The following is a 25,402-nucleotide window of genomic DNA, read 5'->3' as shown; positions in this document are numbered from 1 at the left end:
CTCAAAAGGAAAATCAATAGCTTAATTTCACCGACTCTGCGGTGAATGATGCGGATTCTGCGGGCAGCCTCAATTAAAACCCCGCCACCACCGGGTGTCGGTTCTCACCGAGCCGCTCTGAACCTGCAAGCAAGCTGGGATCGTCAACCAGAGGTTTCCCCTCCGCGTTCAACGCAAAGCAAGTCAGTTTAAAGCAAAACCTGTGTTTTGATGCAACTAAAGGTTTGCTTATCGTGGAATCGCAATCAAAAACACCTACAAGATCTATTTAATAAAAAAAAAAAAAAACCCAACAACATCCAACCAACTGCTAAACATAAAACAGAACAAAAGTTCGTCTTGTTTAGTGAGTTTTGAGTTAACGAACTTGAACTAAAGCTGATGTAAGCGAAGAATCTGTCCAAGACTTGGTTTTTTATGTAATTTAGCTTAAGTGTGAAGATATATTACATTTCTAAAAGATGCCATCAACTAACATGTAAACTTGAGTTGCATCCCATTCTTCCTCCGGTAGATGTAATGTGATGTTAGCCTTCCTATTGCAACCATAGCAGCTCCAACTCTTCAGCGAAGACTTTCCGCAAGGTTTAGATGTGAAGCCTTCTCCCAGAAGTGCAGGTGAGAGGTTGTTTAAAGGGACAATGCACATTGCAAAATGTGCTAGCATTAGCCACGAAGGCTAGTTCTCATCTGTGGTCGGACCAAGAGATCTTCATCGCAGTCTCTCCTCTGATTCATCACTAAAGTGTTTTGTCAGGTTGAGATCCACGCCAGACGTGCTCATTCGTGTTTTTATGCACCTGGTGCAGTCGTGTTGGATCGACGTGACTGTGAGCGTCCAAACTGTTCGCTCAAAGTTGCGAGGATAAGTCATCCAGAATCTCTTGGGATGTTGAAGAACTAAGTGTTTCTTCTTAAACAATAGTCAAAAACCTTATGCTTGAAATGTGCCGTTCTAACTGCCAGACCCAGATTCATCCACTGAATTGGCAGACAAAGACGCATAATTCATCGCTCAAGAGATCCACATGGAGTCCAGTGGTGACATGCTTCACACACCGCAGCCAACACGTTGCACTGTACTCAGAGATGTACGATTGGACGCACCTATTTTCCCAAAGGTAAAGTCCAGGAAACTCTCAGCAAGCTGTTATAAATTCAAACTTATGGCCACATAAAGTCTGGAGGTACATACTGTTGCTAATGCATCTGCGGTAAGTTCACAACATCTGCTTATTATACAGCTCAGCATCTGCTGACCCTGCTCTGTGACTTAGCTTAGACCAATAGAAAACCAGGATGTTGGGTTATTAGGTAGAGATAAGTCAGATTCCACTGTGAATATTAATGAATATTAAGGTGACTCGGCTATTAATGTAGGCAGCTATAAGCATTTTAGAGGGAGTCTCACATTGGCTGTTCCCTAACCCAGGGTTTCCCCCAGAGTGTTTTAAGCCTGGCGGGCTACTGGGCTTTACTTGAGCCCCCACCAGGCTAAGCATTGCTTATTTATTTAAGTCCAAATTTTCTGTCAACTTTAAATATTTTTTAACTCAAAAACACAACGGGCTGCTGGACGAATGACTGCACTGCCCTGGCACCCAACCACCGGACTTAGGACGTTTTCTGGGGGGAAACTGGGGGCCCATTGTGAATGTAATCCATGCATGCTTTTTCTTCCTGTTTTTATCCTTCTGGATGACCACTTGGCACTGTCACAAACATCTAAACAATTAAATCAAGGCGACGTTATGTCCAATCCTTTTAGGCAACCAAAACAACAATAACAGCCTCTGAATGTGTGTGGCGACAGCATAAATGTCCAGATTCCCAGCAACCTGAGATTGTGCCAGAACACCGATTAGTCGCCGCTGACTGGATCGCAGCTACAATGCAAGTTTTGAAGATGCCAAAAACAAAAAAAGTAGAAATCTTTTTTGCCAAGCGAGTATACCAGCACAACAAGGGCAAACATCTTTTTTTTTCTCTCTGGTCTTGTTTTTTTATTATTATTTATTGTTTTTGGTGTTTTAGCAATGGCAACAGGTTCCAGGGATCAGCTGAAACCACATGGCGTAGACAGAACGCGGTTGGACGCGTTGAGTCCTTACGGTAAACAATGAGCGCTTTTACAGCTGAACTCTGCTCTCTGTTGTCTCAGGGTCTACTGTTTCCTTTTAGCTCCCAGCCAGCCATGTGGTACCTACTGTAACACCTTCACTGATCTCTCTGCATGTATGCGTGTGTAGGCGTGTGTGTTGGCGTGTGTGTGTGTGTGTGTGCGGCTGGACAGATGGTCATCCCAGTTACTGTGTCACTGTTGGAAAGGGGGCTGGCGTAGCGGCTACTCCAGCTGGTAACCTCCCACTCTCAATCTCCTGAAACACACACACAGACTTCCTTCTTAGCTTCCTTTCTTCATCTTGACTCTCTTTTTTTTCTTCTTTTTTGTTTTTTTGTTCTCCCCCCCCCATCACTCCTCCTTGCTGCTCCACGGAAACATCGGGGGGTCTTTGCTTGATTAGTCAGAATTAATAACATACTTGTGTGTGTGTGTGTGTGTGGGTGTGTGTGGGCGTGTGTGTGTGTGTGTCCTCTGGGGAAATACTGTCAGACTGAACATTTTATCAAATATTAACTTCTCTGGCTGCCACTTTTTGCTATTCTCATGGTAATATTTGCTGGACTCCTCCCATCGCAGATGTACTTTAGCGTTTGTGTGAATTATGCGAAACTCTCGACTCCATTAAGCATATTTGAATGTATTTTTGGAATTTAAGCACAAGCAAAAAAACAACTTATGAGGCTGCCTATGTGATATTATTATGAGTACACGAGACAATTACACCAGAACGCTTCACAAGTAGACTTTGATATTGTGTAAAATAGACAAAGTTTTTACCATTTGATTTCAGAAAGACAATGAGCATCCACCACAAAAAAAACTTCCTGGAAAATCTAAGGAGACGAATTTACGTCACAAAGAGAAAAGAAAACTCGTGAGATTTTTTTCTCTGAATTTTCGAGGGGAAAAAAGTCCGCCGTAATCTGTGCTAATCTGTCTCTTCTCATCCACATCGTAAGGAATCAGCCGAGGTGGTTGGAGAATTTGACAAAGATCCCTCCTGAGTGCATTTCTCTGTACATAGTCGCTGGGAAGAGGGATGTTCGGGCTTCCTAATGAACCCGATGACCCCGCGACCTGATCTGGCTTACTGTGCATGTAGGTGAATTCATCTCCGAGTAGAAATGCTGGGATGTTTTAGTTCAGAGAATAGTGGGAGCCCAACATTTTGAGAACGTTTACGTTTTGAAGTTGAACGACTTAAATGTGTAAAAAAAAAAGGACAAAGTATTGATTAAAGCCAAAAATCTATGACATCAGACAAGCTGTTTTTGCCATAGTTGTATATCTGTATGCATATATTAATTCATGCAACACAAAATGACTTTGCATTTCTGTTTTTTTTTTAAATAGGATCTAATGCGGCCCCAGCTCCCAGCCTGGATTAGACGCTTCCAGCAGGTTTCTTTGGGGGTTTACGTGTTAAACCAAAACTAGAGGGAACCCACAACAGCCAATTACACTCTCTCTCGGGTGAAAGTTGGTGTGTGTGAAATAAATTGGGAGGTAGTGCAGGCACACACACACACACACACACACACACACACACACACACACACACACACACACACACACACACACACACACACACACACACACACACACACACACACACACACACACACACACACACACACAGAGTGGGAGTGCATGTTCAAGTGGAGCTGGCATCTGGTGCCACTCAATTAGCTGCGACCTGCTTGCCAATAGCCTGAATCCATTTAACAAGGGCATGAGTAAGCACACACACACGCACACACGCCCCCCCACACACACACCTCCAACCTTGAGAAGCAAAAACTAAAATAGTGACAATGTGACTCACAAATACAGCTCCGGCTTTGGTGTGGTAGTCTTTCAGTCTGTCTTTGGTTCAAAAACAAAGAAAAGAAAACAAACACCCTCCCGTCAGCTTCGGCTTTGTTTTCCTTCAAATTGGACCGGACACGAGTCAGTGCAACAAACAAATTGATTCGGGATCGATTGGGAAAGCACGGTACATACATCTGTAGTCAATTTCCGTGCGCAAACCTGCCTCACACCCACGTCTTTCCTTCTCTCCCTTTCGCAATATAAATCCGCTAAGAACCAACTTAATTTAGAGTAATAGCGTTCCTTATCATTAAATTGACTACACCGTGAGCTGCAGTGTTGAATATTTATCACTCTTCAAGATAAAAATCTCCCCTCTGAGCTGCTCCTTCGCAGCTGCTGAAGGCGCACAGCCTCTCTTAAGAAAACGTTCACAATGCAAAACCACTAATTTGCAATCTTTTGTTTATTACTTAAAAAAAAAAAACAAAAAAAAACTTGATCTTTCTTCTGTGTAAAAATAACAGAGAAGAAATTTGTTATGGATCATTACAATCCCCGAGCGCCGCATGTGACGCCTGTAGATTGAGGCTGGATGAAAAATGTTGTTTTATTTATCATTTGTCAAAGAAGCTGTCTGATTCCCTGCTGCTTTGAATGCATTAAAACCCAACGTTCAGAGGCAGCTTCTACAGAGAGAAGGGCTGTCGTACAGCGATATGACAGCAAACTGTTCCCATCATTCTTCCGCTATAACAAACAGAGATGAAATAAAATGAGAAACTTAATTTAGAGGCTTATTTGAGCTACTTCAAATGTCAGCTTGAACATGTTTTGTTGCGAGTTAAGTGATGTGGCTTTTTAGCTGGCGGAGAGTTGCTGCAAAACGGGAGACAATGGATGATGCTCTTTTTGAAAATGCATACAGACTGTGTTGCTTTCCCCAACACAAGCCAAACATAATTGTGATTGGCAGAAAGCAAGGCTTAGAAATGGTTTAAAAGTTGATTTTGAGTATAAATAAAATCTTGAGAATTAAGTAAAGACTGAAATTTGATCGTATTTTTTGGTCAGATTGGTTGGAGAGCCTTGGTGAAAAATCAGGTGTTAAGTTTAGGTCTGCACCATTCTAACACAGAAATTAGTTTTCAATAGAGCTCTAGCTACATCTTTAAGGTCATTGTCCCACACTTTACTACAGAGGGGCTTCCCCACAGCATGATGCGGCCACTGCCATGTCTCACAATGGGAGTTGTGTGCTAAGGATTATGTACAGTGTTAGTTCTCTGAAAAATGTAGACTTTAGACCAGCAAGTTAGGTTGTTGGTCTAACTGACCAAATCTCCTCCTTCCTTTGGTTTGTCGTGCTTTTACATGGCTTGTGGTATAAAGTGGATTTGTTATGAGTTTTTTTTCAACACCATCTGTCTTGCCACTCTCTCAAAAAGTCCAGTTTTGTGGAGTCTTTAACTAATATTTGTCCCTTTGGAAACGTCCTCCCACCTGAGCTGTGCAGCTTTCCATCTTAGCCCCGTGGCTGCTTCTCTGAGTCGGGATTTCTTTGCTCAGTCTGTCAGCTGAGGTAGATAGCTTAGGGGGATCTCTTGGTCATTTTATAATCGGGAAATTTGCTTTTCAAATTTTGATGGCCAGCTTAACTCTTATAATTCATTGTGATTCGGGGTGCACCGATTGCAGTTTTCTGGCCGATCACCGATTATCGATCTATTAAAAATCCTGACCTGCCGATTCTGATTCTACCAAATTTTTTTTGTCTAAAATGTTGCTAAATGCAGCAAGAAAGTTGATGAGTTGCCAACAGTGAGATGACTATTGTGGTTTGTTTTCACACTGCACTGTGGCAAACAATCCAAATTGTGGTGGCGCTGCACCAACAACCACAGAAGCAAACAAAACCTTTTGAAGAAGACACTTCCTTCTTAGAGAAATGTCAACAAAAATGGAGTAGTGTCAGGTTTTAGCGGTTGTAGAATTTCTCTTTTATCTTTGGTAACAGACCGCGAGCCACTTCTCCCGCTAGCGTTAGAGTCTCACGTTTGATTTGGCTGTATTTACCCAGAATTCTCTGCGCTATAGCTTACGTCCTGCTTGGCATTCACATATGCAGCCGAACCGCACCAGAGTTCGCTTTAATCGAACCGAGACCTGGGTTTGTAGGCAGTCCAGAGTTCGATTAGGCAATAGGCAGTCCAGTCTGATTGTCCAAACAAACTGGACTTTCTAGGCAAACGAATTAGAGTTTGATTAAAGCAGAGGAAAAGGGGCTCCTTCCACTTCCCAATCAAATTCCACTTATGTTGTCCTTCACAAAAAATCCCACTAAAATACATTAAAAATGTCAGTTTCTAAAGTGACAAAATGTAAAACGGATACGGACACCGTCAGGAGGAAGGAGAAGGGTCTCAAATTGACCCGCTGTGCCTCTAGTTGTAGGATAAACATTGATCCTTGTTACCTTAAGACGTCCCACAAATGCAAACGGTGCAGTGTGCTTGGTAGTAATCTGTGTGAATGAAAGGAAGCGAGTGTTTACCTGTCGCAGTGGTTGCACTTGAATGGCTTCGCTCCGGTGTGTTTGCGGTAGTGTCGCGTCAGCTCGTCGCTGCGGGCAAAGCGCCACTCGCAGCCCTCCCATGAGCACTTATAGGGCTTCTCACCTGACAGCGAGGAAAGGGAGAAAAAGAGCAGAAGGTGTCACATTTTATTACAATTTCCTCATCTAATTTCACACGTCTAAACTACAGCTGTTCAATAATATGCAGGTTACCACCCCTAAGTTTTTCTCCAAAAAAACACACACACACACACACACACACATTGCTACCCGGCCCAGGGGCGGCCAAGCAGAGCAGTTTTACACAACAGCCATTTTAATGAGCCAACACACTCAATTAGCTGTAAATGAAGTCTTTCAGCACTGCAGCATGTTAATTCATAATCCCAAATTCACCCTGAAATGAATCTCGTTTTGTTCCCTTTATTACCACACCTCCGCCCATCCATGCACAAGAACACAAACACACACACATACACGCACGCACCCACACACAGAGGAGTGAGCTGGTAGTGGAGGGAGTGTGTCTGAGGGGGGCTGAAATGTAAATGAAGTTTCATCCTCCGGTTCACCAGATGGGAGAAGAGATGGTCTATTGTTCTCAGCCTGTAGTTATCTCACCATGATAGAAAGCCTTCCAGCTGTGTGTGTGTGTGTGGGGGTGTGCGTGTGTGTGTGTGTGTGTGTGTGCGTGTGTGTGTGTGTGTGGGGCATGAAGGAGCAGGCTGTCTTCAGATGGGACCTGATGATGCATCTCTGTGTGAAGCATTTTCTCCTGCGTGTGCAAAGTGTTGGGTCAGATGAGGTAGCAGTTAATCTGGACTCCAACTCAGAAACTAATAACGCAAACAAAAAGTGAGGAGAACAAATATAATTCAGGTTTACTCCTGTAATTTAAAAAAACAAACAATTTTGATATTAAGCATAATAATTATAAACATAATAACTAATAGCTTTCGAGAAGGTCAAAATATTGGTACACTTTCTTTTGGCTTCAACTGACTGGACAGTGATTTATCAAAAAGGACACACATTTGGACAAAATTAAATCCTTTCAAATTGACAAAAGTCATAATAGATAAAAATCTACTGAAAATCAAGCAGGGAAATTGTTTTTGAAATGCGGCTCCACACAATTATTAAAATAATAAAAAACATAATAATAAAACAGGCCTGGGCAAAAGGGATAATGCTGCAACTGGTAAATCTCACTTTTGACTGCTGTCTCTCTAAGACTTCAGAGTAAAACATACTTCTTTCCCAGTCGAATGCAATACGATGTATTTACTTTAGAATTTCTATGTCATCAGTTGTGTAAAAGTGTTAATATTTTGAGGTTAATTCACCCCTTTAATAGATCAGACTCCATTTCATATGCAGTAATTTGCCCCTTGCTTGTGTTTCTGTCCTGTAAACAAACTACAGTATTGGCATACAATTACTTAAACCATGTGTACACATTTATGTTTTCACTGTATCTATGCAAATGCCCCAACAAAATTGCTTAAATCCTGCATATAATTAAATTCAAACTATTTCATTATCTGATATATTATTATTCCAAAAATCTTGTATAACACTGTTTGTCTATTAATCTAGACTTTTAACTCCTTTTTTGGGCCACTTAAACTCTCACAAAACCTAAATGAACCTAAATGAGTCAAAAAGCCTTATTTTCTAGTGGGAGACAATTAGTAGCAGAGTATCGAAAATTACTTTAAATAGTCGGTTGTTAAAGCGGGAACAAAATGTCCTTCGGAGCCACGAATTGATGCATGGTCAGAACAAAACGGTCAGCAATTAAAAATGTTGAAAATAAACGAAACTGCGAGAAAAAGGGCAAAAGGGAAAATGACCAAGCTTGTCTATGTAGATAGACAGATAAATAAATAAATAGCTATCTTTACTTCCTCAGCAATATAAATGCGACAAAGTGTTTGTTTGACTTGTGAATGTTGAATCGATCTGAGCAAAGAAGATGTAAAGATATATTCAAATATTGCATTTTTACATCAAGGAGGAACATGCAGAAGGCAGACAGGTTTCCCACTTTTTCACCGATTGCTGAACTAAATGACAAACAAAAAAAATATTTCCCACAAATACAATACGTAAACTTGGATCACAAAATAATATTTTTAAGTTCAGCAGTCCTCAACTTCCTTTAAATTCAATCGCACAAAGTCACAAAACTTGACTTGCGAGAGCTGAATACTCTTGGCTCAAATGTATTTCCATACAAAGACTCTACATTATAGTCAAACAACAACAAAATGACCATTTAAATTAACTATATTTGAAATATTGACCACAAAAAAGTCACAACCTGACGTACCCTTGATGTTCCTGGCTGTGGTTACTGTAATCGGGGCTTTAATGATTCCTAATGGGCAGTAATATGGCAGCTTACAGTCAGTTAGCCAGATGTCCCACCAGCCCCTCTTCTCCTTTCACAGCACACATCAATCCTCTTAAGAAGACAAACGTGCACACATTCACAGCTGAGTGGAGCTAATGTGGTCTGAAGCATTAGGAAACATGTAGAAAAGCCAAACATTCGCAATAAAAAAGCTTTTTGCCCACAAGTGATCCAGTTGTTAAATGGAACTGTGTTTTTTTTGTTTTTGTTTCCCGCATTAAAGGCAGAATGGAAATAAAAACTGTCAGCGCATGCTAAGGGACTCTGTTCCCTGCAGAACATTAGCTTGATCTGCAGGACAGGGTGGTGTGGTGTCTGATGTTATTATCAGAGATTATTGATTATTCCCAGGTTTTAACCTCTGATTTTATGAGTCTTTTATCTGCTGATACCGACTTTAGCTAATTCTCATTTTCAGGGCTAAAATATTGGAAGACATGAGAACAGCATTCCAGCCTTTCTACTGAGCACTTATTTATTTACATTAAGAGCAAAAGTAACATCCCACAGTGTATAAGAGAACTGTCGCTGCTAACAGGATTATTATTTTATTGCGAATCACAGATAAAATGATTAATGGTGGATTTTTTGAACAGTTTATCATGTTATGCTAGCAGTTAGCTTGATTGGGGGCAGCTAGCATTCCTAAAACTGTAGCTTGTGTTATTATATTAATGTGAACCAAAGATAAAAATGATTCAGTGGTTGATATTTTGAACAGTTCATCATGTTATGCTCGATAACATGATACAGGTAGCCCCAATCAGCTAGCAATTAGCTTGATTGGGGCATGTGGCATCCCTAAATTTAATTCAGATTTACAAAAAGCTGCCAACATTTCCAAACTCAATATAAACTCAAATGATAAATTAGCGTTGTTGTACTGCAGTCAGCCTTCCTGTTATCATTTGAAAGTCTAGCTCTCTGCTGAGCTGAACTGTAGAAATATCCTATCTTGTATTAAATTACAGTTTCTTTTAAAATAGATTCTTCCCTTTAAGTCTTTCTCTACTTCCAGCAATGTAATTTTAAATCCCACACAGGAACTGAAAATCACTAACTTTTGGTATGCCTCACTGAGTAATATTCTCCACACTTAAGGGTATTGTTAGTTTGACCTCGCTTAAATATTTTTCATTCAACAATCAGAAAAAAGTATATTTTTGATTTTTTGGCCAGCTGAACACCAGGGTCTTGGCCGACCAAGCTGAAAATGGTTTCAGTCGCCACCCAAATTTAGTTTCCTCTCTTAGTTACCATTACAGAAATAAATCAGGCCACTAGAAACTTTGTTGTTGCCAGGATTATCAGTTAAATGCCTTAAACATAAAGAAACACAAAGTAATACTCTGAACAAACAACTCCTATTGTTTTGACGCAGTGGAACAAGATGTCAAAGAAACAGAGTGGGAAAAAAAAGAGAAAAAAGCACCAGACCATAACCTCTTCATTTCACTGTAACAGGAAAAGGAAACTACCTGTCAACTCTGAACTGCTTTAGTAAACTGTAACGCCACTGATTCCACATTCAAACCATCAGGATAGACGACCGAAAAACGACACCTGCCCACTCTGCAGCTTTGACAGCAAGGTGATGCAACGAAGCGTAAAAGATGATGTTGAACAGGAACACCGCACTGTGAATGATTGCCCCTTTTCTTCCCTTTATTTCCCCACAGTTTGCCTGTTTCTTTGATCGGAGACGACTTTTATCCACAGACACAACACGACTGCGGTTGCTCTCGGACTAAATTATCTACGCATCAGGAGCTGCACTCTCCCGGATTTCCATATTCAAATTCTCCCCGTCGTTTCTCATGCAGTCTGTAGCCGACTTCAACAACCGGGATTTGGGTTTTTATTGCCGCCTTATTGCGCTCTTTAGGTGACAGGTGATTCCTGTGGCACCGCTTTCATTTTGGCTGGTGTGTGAATATGGATTTTGAATAAAATATTCTGTATTATTGGGTCGTAGGGAAAGGAGCATCTAATTAGTCCCAGGTACCGCGGCACCATCCCACTGCTGTCCGTATTTCATTATGATATGCCTTGAATATCTCAGGTTAAATCACTTTCACAGAGACACAAAGTCGTGAATTGATAAAGGGGAACTCAGTTTATGTATCTTATGTGTGGTTTATGCTGCAAAGATATATTTAAATGCGTTTGGAGTAGGCTTGGATTGGTTTCTGGTTAATCATCCATCTTTGTGTTAATAGGTCCATTCAGATTGCTTGTAAAACTATTCCTGCTGTTTATAAAGTTCCTTTAAAGAGAAACCAGAGCTATACTCCCTGGTTAATAAAAGGCTAAGCAGCATTCCTGCTTTCCTACCTTGTATGGGCAAAAGAAGAGAAAATTCCTCAAACCTTTTGCCTTGGAAAACAACAAGAGTCACCCAAAAAAGTAAGAAAAAATGGTAATAAAAAGAAAAAGTGAATGTTGCAAGAGTTATTGTGCCTCTTGGTAAAATAAACAGCCTAAGGCAGGGTGCTACCAAAGCAGGCATCAACGCTAATTAGCTAGCCAGCATGAACTTACTGCACTCCCAACATTGTTTTGCAAAGAAAGGAGAGAGAAAAAAATTTAATTGCAGATTTTTGTCTCATCTCAAGTTAATTTACCTTCAAATATCTACAGACCAATAAAAAACAGCCCCATGAATCTACTTTTGTATATCCATGCACTGAAACTAATATAACTGTGGACACAAAGATATTTTTATAGCAATAAATATAGAGATCAAGAATATCTATTTACATACCTGATCAAATAGATATTCTTGATTCTTGATCACATGTAGCCAACTTATTTTTGCTTTAATGGCTTGATATTTTAAAAGCAACATAGATTACCAGTCCATGGCTAGCTTAGCAAGATCTTTAAATCCTTAAGATTAACTCAGAATACCAAAGTCACTACCACCGCCGACATTAACTGGACAAATTTAAAAAAAACTATTTTGGTATGGATGATTATTTAGTCTTTTATAGAATAAAACAAACACTATATAAACAGACAACATGTCTCCCCTTCCCTAGAGTCCAGTGGCAGTGCCTTACATCACTGGATCTGATGATTGGTGATTAAAGACTTTAAGTTCTTTGGTTCGTGGAAACCCACTGTGTGTCAACGCGCTGTTCTTGACTGAACTGCAAGGTCTAACAGTTTAGAGGCCTGTAGCTATTAGCTATTAGCTTTGCAGGAAGCTAGCGGCCACTTGGATCTCAGAATCCCAGCATCCAGTTGTCATTCTCATTTGCTTCCACTTTGTTAGAATATCTCTAGTAGTTTACTATGTAGGATTTCACAGATGCACAGACAGCATCCTGTTGTAGTGCCATGCTGAAATTGATTGATCTCCTGCGAGTGACTCATTCACCTCCAGTTGTTTGTATGTCTGGAGTACCTTTCAATGAGTTGTGCAATCTGGTGTATATTAACTGATTAAATCTGAACTGGATTACTCTATGCTGAACTGAATTTAAGAGACAAATTGAATTTGTCTCTTAAATTACGTGTTTGGCTGTGAAAACACGTAAAATGAAAAAAATATCCAATGTTTCTATTAGGACCACATTGGACCTGCAAAAGTCAGAAAACCAAATTATGCAGGACTCATCAACAAAATAGTTTTTTTAAAACAAAGCGTGTGTTTCTGAAACCTTCACACTATTTATCTAAACAAAAGAGGAGATCCCGAAAACTTAAATATCTTTTAAATTCCTCGTCCCACTTATGCATCGTCCTGTCCAGGAGCTGAGCATGCTGTTAGATCTCAAATCAGTAGAGTCACTATTCACTTTAAGTGCTGAAACGTTATAATGCAGTTACAAGAAACCAAAAATAAACAATGTAGCTCCTGGTCATTTCTAACTTCCTGTAAAGACACAGAAATCTGTACTGTCCTACGTTTTGTTTCGAGGGGAGAGTAATCCTTTGCTACGTCTGTGAAAAAGGCTATAATCTGTGATTCTACAACAGATTACTTCAAGCCCTGTGAAGAACTGCAGCAAAATCCTCCATGTTCAGCACTTACATCTGTAAGTGTGAGTCCTCCTACTCACTCCATAAAGTCCTCTCGTCTCTAAGAACTGCTATATTCAACCTACAATACCGAACCACTTGGCAGCTTATCTTTTCTGAGAAATACTCCACCATTAACCTACATGTGTGCGTGTGATAAAGGGAATGTGAGTTGGGGGGTAGTGAGGGGCGCAGGTGCCAGACAGGCGGACGTTTCACACCCGTCTTCAGTAATTGGCCAGAGAACCTCATCTTCCTTCAATAGGAGCCCTCTCAAACACACACCGCGAAGACACACACACACACACACACACACACACACACACACACACACACACACACACACACACACACACACACACACACACCCACACACACACACACACACACTGTTAGAGGAATGAAGCAAGGCCAGCCTGGGCCTAACGCCACAGCAACCATGACGGCAGCCAATTATAGCACGGCAAGGCAGGGATGCATGATAAAGTCACCTAGCAACTGAGAGAAAGAGAGGAGAGGAGCGTGAGGAGGGGGGAGGCTGAGAGACAGAGAGACAGATTAACAGGCACGGACAATCCACCAGCCGCCAACCAATTATGGAGGAGTGTGATGCAGTTGCTTGGCAACCTAAACTAAATAAGCAATTGGAAGAGAGATGGAAGCTAAAGGCAGGTGTGGGGGGTGCAGAGGAGGGTGAAGGAGGGTTCAGGTGTTGGGGGAGGTCAGCAAGGTGTTACCCCGACTCCACATGAGGTTGGAAGGGTCCCTGCTGCAGGTGGGAGAAGGGGAAGGGGGTTAAGCGGAGTTATCACAACAGTGTTTCAACCTGTGAGCCACATGCCTGAGGATCAGGATTTACATCATGAACAGCTAAATACATTCAAATGTTTTTAGGTTTAAAAAAACCCCCATTGAAGTCTGCAACGTCTAAAATCATATAAAATGTCACTTTTTATGACAATATGTAAATTTTTGTGTAAATCTGATTTAAATTTCTAAAACACTTGGCTGTTTTTTAATACAAAAAAAATGTAGCCATGAAATAAAAATTAAACATGAGGACTGTTTCTGTCAAAATAAAGAAAATAATTGCAACTATCTCTATCTGGAACTGTGATTTACTTTTGATTTTTCATGTTAGCACACGGAAAGTCGTTCAGTCGTTATTGCTGTTCACCAAAGTTTCCATGCTTGGAAGGTCAAGACCTCTTTGCTGCTAGTGAAGATAATTATTTGAAGCTCCAGCATTGAAACACTGATTTCTGAACTCTTCCTGAATTAAAACGTTAGTATTGTCGTTTCTAAATAGGAAATTGTTCTCTTCGCATTATTTGAGGTCTGAAAGCACTGCATCTTTTTCATTATTCTGTCCATTTCTCATTTTCTGCTAATAAATACTAAATGTTTGCTTGGCATTTCAGAGACATGTTGTCAGTAGTTCATAGAATAAAAAAACTTTATTTTACTCAAACATATATGTATAAAAAGTAAAAATCAGAGAAACTGATAATTGGTCTCTTATTTTTTTTCCAGAGCTGAATTTTGAAACAGAAAAGTATTGCTGTTTGACAGCATTCAGAGAACTCAGAGTCCAGTTTAGATACAAAAAAGAGGTAAAATGACAGATTCTTCCACTGAAAACACTGCACCGGTTGTTAAGCACGGCAGTGGCAGCATCATGATGTAATGCCGTTCTGCTGGCAGTGGGAATGGTACCAAACAGAAAGATGTAGTAAGAGGAGAACCACAACAAACATAAGATCAAATAATAATACAGACACTAATAATACAGAAACTTACTGGATGCTCCAGCAGAATTTCGACCTCCAGAATTAAAACATTTTATCACCACAGCCACAAATTTATTTAGATTTTAAATGACACAAAGTAGTACATAATTGTAAAGTGGGAGGAAAATTATCCTTGCTTTTTTTTTTCTTTTTTTACAATGAACCGTTTTTACTGTGGATTTATGTTTATCTCTGTTACTTTGGCAGACCCTTGTCTAAAGCCGCTTGCAAAAGACAGTATATCAACACAATTGACAGAAGAGATAATAATAAGCAACTTCGAAGTATAGGACCACGAGTCAGGCTCCTTCAGAATAGAGCGTGGAAGGGGACGGTGAAGGAGAGGATAGGGTAGGAGATGCTCTCTTAAGAGCTGGGTCTGCAAAAGTTTCTTGAAGATGGACAGGACTGCCTCTGTTCAGGAAGCGTGCGGTCATCCCACTATTGTGGAACGTGTCTTGAGCGTGGAGTGAGGTCACTCATCCAACCGGAGGGACCGAATCATGGCATAAGCCTGTGCGAGAGCATTCGAGTAGATGGATATTGTCCTGTTAAGCACTTTGAAATTAGGAAGAGGCAAGCCGGTCAGAGTGCATGTGAAGATGGATGAACCTAAATACGGGTCAGTGCTGCTTGGAAAGAAAAAAAAAACTGCTAGAGGGGGTAAGGACCTGAGACAGAAGCAGAGGTTTCCTTTTCTACAACATTCAGATGTCAAAGTTCAATATCTATATCATTTTTTCCCCCAATATGCTGCCTTATGTTGGTCTATCTCGTACGTGTTTCAACAAAACACACAGAAATTTATGGTTGCAACATGATGAAATGTGGAAAACTTTGAGGGACGTGACTATTCCTGCGAAGTCGGACTTAAAAAAAAAGGTGAGAAATCCACCTAAAAGTGTGAGCCGAGTGACCCAGCCCAACTCCCAGTGAGAATCTTCTTGATCACAATCAAATTAAGTCGATCAAGCCTCAACTTGCAGGAGAGCATTTAAAGCCAGTCGACATCAAAGTGTCACCAAATCTATACTGCACCGGCAATCCGTTCTGCTGATAAACACGATTCTTTCTGGGCTGCTGCACATTTGTGTCGGAGCGAGGTGCCAGCGCCGCGGAGCTCACATCTACAACTTCTGACAGACGGGCACTCTTTCCAACGCGGCTCCTCGCGTCTGCAATCTCGGATGCCAAGTATTTAGTTAAGTGTATCTTTTTTTTTTTTTTTTTGGACTGCTCCTCGAATAACAAGGATATGATTAATAGGCTTCCACTGCTTTTAGAGATCCAACCTTATCCAAGAGAGCAGAGGGAGGGGGAGAGGGAAAAGAAAAAAAAAACACCCAAAACTTGGCTTTGGCTCAGAGCATCACTAATTGGATACTTTAGAGATTTACCGAATTAATTTCTACCTCTATTAAAGTTGTATTAATGTTACAACTCGGCCGTAATGAAGATCCACGCGTAAGAAAACGTTTACGTCACTCGTGCGTCTCGGAGAAACGGCTGGATCGTAATCGACGTGATGTGCCGGCGCAGCCCGGGCGACGCTCAGTCACCGACAGGCGTGAACATAATGATGCCTCCAATGGCCTCTGGTGAGTTACAGTAAGAGCAGGAAGGCAAAGCAGGCTTTCTGCAGCTGCGCCTCCCTGTAGGCTCTGCAACGCTAATCCCTGTCTACATGTATGTTCAATGATTTATGGTCATAATAACCCAAAAAGAGGATTAAGCTAATTAAACCGCAGCTCTGTGCTTGTAATGAACACATCGAGAGGGAATACAACACCCCGCATTTATACCACACACACACACACACACACACACACACACACGCAGACACACTGAGAGAAAGAAAGAGCTGCAGTGTCTTCAGGGTGTCTACTTTTTATTTTCCCCAGCAAATGACTCTGCCTTTAAAAGCTAATCGTCGGTTAGCATGACTCGACAGCTGAATCATCTGATTACAGATACTGCAGGCGGCAGTCATGCTTCCAGATGACTAGTAGCTTCATTCTGGATTAATATAATAGAGCTACAGGGGCTGGGTCCCCCTCCCCCCCACCACACACACACACACCAGGTCCTCCAGGTGCAACCATGGAAGTGGAAAACCAGACCTGAAGCCATGCCGGGGTTTTAGGGGTCGCATAAGCATGTAACACGCTGGATTAATGATGCCAAGGTTGCCAGTATTAATACAGCGCATGTCTGCAGGCTGTGTGCTGTGAACCTGGGGAGACTGCTAACACTGGATGATGACAACTGGAGGACATGAAATGCATTAGACGCTGTAAATTGATGGTGTAGTTAAAGCTAAAGTTGAATAATGCTAGCTTTGGGCTGTGTGTGTGTGTGTGGGTGTGCGTGTGTGTGTGTGTGCGTGTGTGTGCGTGTGTGTGTGTGTGTGTGTGTGTGTGTGTGTGTGTGTGTGTGTGTGTGTGTGTGTGTGTGTGTGTGTGTGTGTGTGGGCGCCTGGGACCCATGCGGCTGATCTGTGATGGGCTCAGGCTAAAGGATCAGAGTGGAAAACAGACCAGTGGGTAGCTGAGAACCAACATGTTACTGGTTAATAGTACAGTAAACAAACAACAACAAAAAAGGCAGAAGTGTAGATACACTCGTTTTTAGCAAGAGTGTCATAAATGTTTGGTTTTTCAAGGATGCTTTTTTTTAAATGCCGAATGTTATGTAGCAGCTTTAACCATCGACAACCAGTTTAGTTGTGTGTTTGGGGTCATTGTCCAAAACTCACGTCAAAGACGGTTTAGAAATGGATGAAACAGAATAACGCTGAATATGTGGAGGTCTACGCCCCAAAGGCTGGTCCGTACTAGAAAACCAAGCAGCTTCACTGAGCTCCACCAACTCAGCAAAGACGTATAATTTTCAGCAAGATTTGTGCGAGGAATTTGATAGTAGCAACACAAATATCTGGTCCAACTGCAACCTGCTAAGAGGATTATATCTATTATCATTCCACACCAAACAAGAACAGCTCAAATGCTTTAATAAAAGACACAGACATTCTAAGGATGAGTGTATGTTGAGTGTATGTAAGCCTTTGATCAACACCATATATGGAAAACCAATTTTAAAAAGCCTCCATTCAGGACTCAGACATGCACTTTTACCAAAAATAATCCACATACTGGATGTGGAGAAGCACAATGAAATCTTTTTTTATCTAGAAGCTGCTGAACTACAAAATGAAAGGACTGCCTGAAAAAAACAAACACTTTGGACCGGTGTTCTGTTTATCTGTGCTACCCGTAAATCCGTCCTACCTTGTGGTAATGCGCACATTGATGCTACGTCACATACTGCTTACTCAGCAGATTTCTCATAAATACGTCCTGCCTGTGGAAGTTTTGTTTCATGTGTTTTATTTCATCGAAGATTACGGTAAACCTTATTTAATTTATTTTATACCTGGCTTTCATTAAGCTGCTGTATTACTTCATGTATTTACTTTACATGACAGGCAGCTTATCAATGGCTTTAGCTTGCCGTCTGCAAAGTCGTTACTACTGTAAACAAGTCATTGGCGGTTAATCAGGACAAAATACGTTGTTTTGTGGGCTATTTTGTCCCTATATTTTAAAATATTTTAGTTTAATTACACTCTTTTTTTATTAATAAACTTTGCTAAGTAGATGTTAGCGATACTATGTGGGATTGAAGCTGTAATAGCCGTGTAATATTAGTGTATATTAATCATATCCTGTCATTTCAGGAACACAGTGACCTGCGCAGTTCGAACACATTGTGGCTGCGCTGCATTTGATAAAGTCGTATTAATGCGCAAAAAAGAGTTGCGGTGATCTGTATTTGTCTGTGTTTAATTTAATTCCAATAAAAACCTGTTTCCCCTGTCTGATACTGTTTTATTCTTACAAACACCTTTGTATTTAAAACCTTTTTTTAACAGGTAGGATATTCTAGTAAAAGGATTAGTGCAAACATCTACAGCTTTTCATTTTAAATGGGTAGGATATTCAGATGAAGGAATATTCTTGTGCTTTCGTCATGTATATAAATTGTTCCAATGCTAAGCTAAGCGTAACTCCTAAGCTTCCACTTCAGTCCCGTCACTCAAATAATGTTATCCAATATATTTAACATTAACACAACCTGCTATAGTTTTCTGTTTGTAAACATCACGGTAGCAGTTTTGGACGTGTAGCACGGACAGATAGACTTAGCTATCTATCTGTGCTACAGCAGGAAAATCTGATGAGGTAGCACTGATAGTCAGAGCACCTGAATCTGATGGAGAACCTGAGGAGAGAGTTCAAGTTTGGGCTCCTTCACACCTCAGAGACATGAGGAGTATGATAACTATAACGCCAATAAAGATTATTTCTCTGATTATTGCGAAAGACAAACACTTTTCATTATTAAAACTTAAAAAGATGCAGGTTTTCTTTCAAAATCTATTTCTATTTTCACATTGCATTATCTTCTGATAGGAAATGTTTCTGTCTCATTTCCTATCACAAACAAACTTAGTGACTGAATGGAGATAACTGGAATCTGACACTACGAGATATATTAACATTTTTCTAGCAATTAATGACTAGGAGAGGTAATTGAGAGAAATACAACCTTTATTTCTATTCTTGTACTTTGAGTTATCCCCCGTCAGTCACCTCTCTTGTGTGTCTTTATTGTACCAGAGCTCCTCTCCTCATCCTAGGAGCCGGTGGCTTCCTGCCCTGCACACATTAGCCCTGTCTGTGCTCTGTCTGAGGGTCACTGAGGGGGCAGCAGCAGCAGCAGGAGCTAGAGCTGCACGTCAGAGTCGCTCCAACACGGCTGATTTGGTACCGTCATTTAGTGCCAGCATATCAATCATCAGGTAATTACTGACGCGTCACCTTTTGACCCGGTAGCTGCCGTATTAAAATGGAGATAAATACTCCTGGAGGATCATGTGAGAAGAAGCGTGATCTAAATCTCTGTAAGAGGCCCAAACATCTGGTGTTCCCCCCCCACACCCACTCTTCCATGGATTTATCCTGAGGTTCCAACACTGGAATGGATTTAAGTGTACGTACAGTACATCTGCCGGGTCACAGAGCGGCAAGCACATTAACAAAGTGACTACTGGGTCACACGGACGTCACCACCTTGTCTGATGAAGCCATCGTCTCTGTCTGCTGTGGTCTGTTTTGAAAGTTTTCACCTCTGAGGACAATGTTTATCAAAGAGAACAAGGCCAAACGACAGATGTTTGGTGTGAATATCCTGTAGGAACAACAATCACCAGTCACTTTATTAGGTTTATTAGATTGTTTACAAGTTGGACTCCCTGTTAATTCTTCCGAGAATAGTTTCATCAAGGTGTGGTAACCATTTCCCAGAGATTTTGATCAATTTTGACTTGGCCTCTCGCCGTTGCTGCTTATTTATCAGCTGCAAGCCAATAACGTGACTCTTTCATTCCAAATATCCCAAAAGAGCTCTATTAATCCAGTGACTGTGGAGAAGCGTGAACTCATTATATTGATTAAAAAAAAAAAGTTTGAGATGATGCGAGTTTTGTGATATAATGCATTGTCCAGCAGAAAGTAGCCATCAGAGGACGGGTAATCTGTGGTCATAAAGGCAGGATTCATGAACATCAGCAACACTCTGGTGTTCAAATGATGCTCAACGATTACAAAAGGTTCCCAGAGTGAGCCAAAAAAAAACCCAACACCCACCACACCATTAACACCAACACCAGCAAGTCATATTCAACAGCTCTAAATGCTTTGCGCTGTTGACATGTGACGGACAAATTCTCCATTTGAGTAACGCGCAACCAAGCAAAACAACTAGAAATTTGGAAACATTTCCCAAAATCTTTAAAGACTTTTACGTAAAACTGGCTAAAATACGTCTCTAACGGTCAATAGGAACAAATGTAGGCATAGAAAATAAAACTCGCCTTAGGTGTTAATATAAACCTATATGGTTTAAGCAGAATCATCATCAGCTTTTTTAGGGCATGTTGCTTTTAAGAAAACATGCAGCCTTTTACCTGTGTGGGTCCTCTGATGTGCCTTCAGATGGGAGCTCTTGGTGTAAACCTTCCTGCAGCCATTAAACTGGCACCTGTGGACTCTCTTCTTGTTCTCAGGAATATCTCCTCCCAGACTTCCACCGCCTCCCTGCTCGCCGTCACTCAGCGCTCCTCCTCGGCTCGGCGGGGAAGGCAACGCACGTGCCGCCACCACCTTGGTCGCCCCTAGTCCCACCTTCTTCGCCACCAGCTTAAGCGTCAACGTGCCATCCGCCGTGGCGGTGAGCGTCTGTGTGGGCTTAAAGAGGTGCCGGCCGAGCTCCGGCGACGACGGCGGCGTCAGGGACGTGACGGCAGCGCTGAGCTGCGCGGCGCTGACTCCTCCGAGGACTTGGTCCTTTGTGTCGGTTCCGGCTACCGCCTGACCCTTGTTTGGACTGGGCACCTGAAGGATTTTGGCCTGAACCTTGGGGAGGGTTACGAGCAACGGCGGCGGGCTCGGCTGGTCGGGGAGGCTGGGCAGGAGCGGGTCCATCAGGTCTTCATCGCTGTCGCCGCCTTGCATGAAGGCCGGTGTTAGGAGACAGTCCAACTCCTCGTCAAAGAGCTCCGAGAGTCTCTTGGGCTCCGTCTGTAGATACCTCTCCAACTCTAGACATGTCTGCAAGGAAAAGGGACACCAAAGTCAAAACCACATTTTTCTTCACCTGTTGTCCCATTTTCATTCAACTTCCTTCAGACTCAACAGGGTTTCACACAAATCCCCATAACTGGTTAGGCATCTGAACGTTGGGTGAAAGGCCCAGAGACTTTCCAACCAAACATCCACCTAAACCTTCATCCACACGGCCTTTTACATTACGATAACAGTTTCCAAACGTCAAGAAAGCCTTGCCTCACACAATCTCTCCATACATCTGCATACTCACTGGTCTCCCAGTCTAATTTAACTTGGATATCGGCTGTAGGCGTTCTATTTCTCTGCAGCTGCTGACCATGTCACCTGGCACACGGCAGTCCTGCGAGAGGAGGGATTTACTCTGTGATTGATTGCCGCTGCCTGGACAAGCTCTCTGGAGCCCTGAACTGTGGAGGCCTTGCCTGTTTCTTTCTGCTCAGCCAAATCAACCAGCCGTGGAAGTTATATGGAGAGATAGAGGAAGTGAGGTGACAGGTGAAAACAAAGAATAATAAGAAAAAAAGAAAAGCAAAGAAAGAGAAGGAGCTAATGAGAAAAAAATAAAGAAATATGAGAGTTTTTTCTTTTGTTTATCCATCTACAAGAACTTTTTTTTTCTGCTACACTTGTAGCAGAATCACCACAGTTGTTGGTCTGCTGACCCTCCAGCGCCTTTCATCAAGGGCACCTGAGTCATTACCTCAAGGAATCGGAGCCAAGAAACCTTCCAGTGACTAACTCAATTTTACAACCCCAAGCCTGCGTTTGCCTCTCAAGGCTTAAAATGTTGTTTTTTTTTTGTATTTTGTGCCGTCAGTCAACGGCACTCCTGAGTTGTACAAGGAACTGTTTGTTTCAGGATTGTTTCTGCTTTGATTTTTATTGTATTTTATTGTCAACATCTACAACCAATCCCAGTGTTTGATGATTCTGGCAAAATGGCTTTCTGCCTACGGCCACAGAGCCCAGGCGGTGCCACAAGGCAAAAAAAGAAACAAACAAACAAAAAGATATTTATTGGGCAGTAGCAACTGTATTGGATTTTCCATTCCTAATACACTATATACAGTATGTGGCATCCACACATAATTTCCACTGAAAGAAAACAGTATGTAAATATTTATATACATTCATGCCACGGTGATGTCTGATTCATAGCTTATGATTCAATCTGATTACTCCACACTGAGATTAGAGAAATCTACATATTCTAATCAACTAATATGCGATCAATGGTGTTTTAATTCTCAGATTTTCTGACAAGATGCATCATTTTTTGTGTGCTTTTTTTGCAGAATGGGTTTTGTCGGCATGGGTATATTTGTCTTCAAAATTTGCTAGTAACATATTTCTGTCTGTCAGGAGACAATTATTTAGTATACCAAGTTTAAGAGATGGAGATAAAGCTTACAGAGATGTTTCACACAGAGCTAACCTGATTCTTATGTTATGATATAATAATAATAGCTGCAATCCTAATTGGAGGCAGTGGAAGCAAAAACAATGATTGCTGGAAAATGAGCTCATTTTCATAAACTCATACACCCAACACACAAGGAATGAGTATGTAAGTTGTCCATACCTTTCAGTATTTTTACTTGTATCACATTCAGTGTACCTCAATAACATCACTCCGTCGACAATATTATATTATATTATGCTTTCTACAAATAAAAACGTGCTACATTTAACTGAAAACTACCAGGAATAAAGGCTGCTGTAGGCTAGATGACGGCAACAATCCCCAGAATCCATGCACCGCCATAAACCACTAATGAGGCTTTCAGCAAATCCCACCTGAAATGTTTCTAAAAGGTCGATGTTCTTTTCGATTAAATTGTTTTCATCCCTATCCTGAAACATGTTCTCCTCCTCGGTTCATGTTAATAAATCCTAAAACAGGCGAAATATCTTAAACTTTCTACCGCTAACGTTCCTCCAACAAAAACCATGATGGATTATGTGCAGCTGAGGGAACAGACAGACGTGCAAACCCACAAGTCAGAGTCTGCTGTACTTTTGTCTTTGTACAGCACACTCTTAGTGACATTTGTATCTTCTTGGTGATATTTCTAAATATAGCTGGACGTTCCTGCAGGTTGGCAGCTAACATTCAGCCATCCAGTTCATAAAATTAGCCTGGTGTCAAACTTTGCTCAAATGCTGTACTGTTATTTTTCACACTGTAATTTTTCTTTTTTTTTATTGAACACATTGAAGGGAAATTCTGCTCACACAGCCGCAGAGTTATTTTCTGATAGACTTCCGAGTCCCTTGTATTAAGTGGCATCACTGGTTAACTCTTGTTTTCTTACTCCTGCAGAACAATTACTTTCATTTTGTTATTAGCTCATATTAGTCTAACGTTTCTCAGTTGTTTCTCTATTTGCTTAGGTCAAACAGTCCACATCGCAGTCAACTCAGTACTTTCTTAAAGCCTCGAGTCTCTGCTTGTGTCACCACTTCCTTCTTTGTGCCCTCTTGGAAAGTGAACCTCGTCTTTGGCCGAAGGCCACTGGCAGCCGAGGGTTTTTTACACTGATGCCCCGGCTCTTTCTGCACGGGTCGCTCAAACAGCTGCCACACCAACATTTTTCCTGCATTTTCTCTTCTTCGGCTGCAGCCACATGGCTCCGACTATTCAGTTTTGCAGCTTTGCTTTGCTGGGCTTTATTGATGAGACAAACCAACATATTTCATGTTCACGTCTGTCGACTGGCGATAAGCTGAATTTCTTTTTTTCCCTCCCCTTTCTCCGCATTTCTTAAGGATGCTCATTTGCATATGAATGTAAATCAAAAGATATTCCTTAGCAGTGGACACTGGCTCACGAGGATATGTGAACGATGATAAGGGTGCATGTAACAATGTCTTTTGGAAAATGAATACTAAGGGGCGCAAAGAGAGCCTGCTTGGCCTTTTTGTCCAGATAGTTGCTTTGCTTTGTGATCATTTGTGTTTCTTTCATTAATCTCTGGCTGTTGTACAATATCTAGTCAAGTATGCAATATGACGCTATTGTGCTTGTCTTCATATGAGATTGTTTGCTAAGAAAAAGACTCGGAGTCCAACAGGAGATGATTAATTAGCTGTCAGATTATCTGGTTAAACAAGTTAAACAAGACAAGGTGGGAGTCAAAGCAGCACCTTTATGTGTTGGTGGGGATTTACAATAAACGACAAAGCCAAATGAGATTGTTGGAGATTTAAGCAGCAATCTGAAAGTGGTCAGACTGCAATTTCCTTGTATTTAGTTATTTTACATGTTAGTGAAAAACAGTCGCATTTATTTGTTTACTTACTAATTTTCAATAGCCATTGTCTCCAGTTATGCTCTATTGGTATACGGCTTCCCCAAAGCAAATTGCATCATTTCTTCACTCCTCAATAAAGTAAAAAAAATAAAAAATAAATCATGCATTCGTCTTAGTGTTTACCTAAATATAAATGTATGAAAAATGTGCAAAATCCTGTCTTAAATTTGGAGGTCCTCGCTGAATCTTGTGCACTGTGTCTTTTCAATAACAAACTTAACATCTGGCTTCATTGTTTAGTTGCTAAAAACATAAACTTTACAATGCCACATGAACTGCAGTATTTACCAGGGCTTCATGGTATCAAGAAAATGTGCAATTTTGACGTCACTGTGGAATACTGCGATTAAGACATGGGTTGCCATTGACCCAAACTGATGCTTTCTTCTAGTAGCTTTTCAGAATCATAAAAAGAGAAACAGAAAATCCCAAACCCTACTTTTCTTCATGTATGAACCTGAATATGTGGGCATCAAGGGCAGGAAAACACCAACAAACTGGCCAAATACAGTATATATATTTTTATATTGTATGCAGAGCATGAGTGCATGGAGCTTGTAACATTGCACTCATTGTGGGATTGTGATTTTGCACACATTGGTATCAAGATGATCATGAGTTGGTATATTGTGCAGTCGACGTAGTACCCAAA

General features: G+C 41.2%; 1 protein-coding gene across 1 annotated transcript in view; it reads right to left on the bottom strand.

Annotated features, from left to right (window-relative positions):
* The window catches only part of klf7 (Kruppel like factor 7), an 81,408-nt gene that overhangs the window by 5,658 nt on the left and 50,348 nt on the right, over positions 1-25,402 (bottom strand). The window contains exons 2-3 of the mRNA XM_023336776.1: positions 20,776-21,418; positions 6,492-6,615 (exon numbers count right to left, since the gene is read on the bottom strand). Coding sequence (XP_023192544.1) covers positions 6,492-6,615; positions 20,776-21,418 — 767 coding nt within the window. The remainder of the gene's footprint in view (positions 1-6,491; positions 6,616-20,775; positions 21,419-25,402) is intronic.

The sequence above is a fragment of the Xiphophorus maculatus genome, chromosome 7 (assembly GCF_002775205.1).
Source record: "Xiphophorus maculatus strain JP 163 A chromosome 7, X_maculatus-5.0-male, whole genome shotgun sequence".
Taxonomy (NCBI): domain Eukaryota; kingdom Metazoa; phylum Chordata; class Actinopteri; order Cyprinodontiformes; family Poeciliidae; genus Xiphophorus; species Xiphophorus maculatus.
This window is presented reverse-complemented; position numbering and strand designations above follow the sequence as displayed.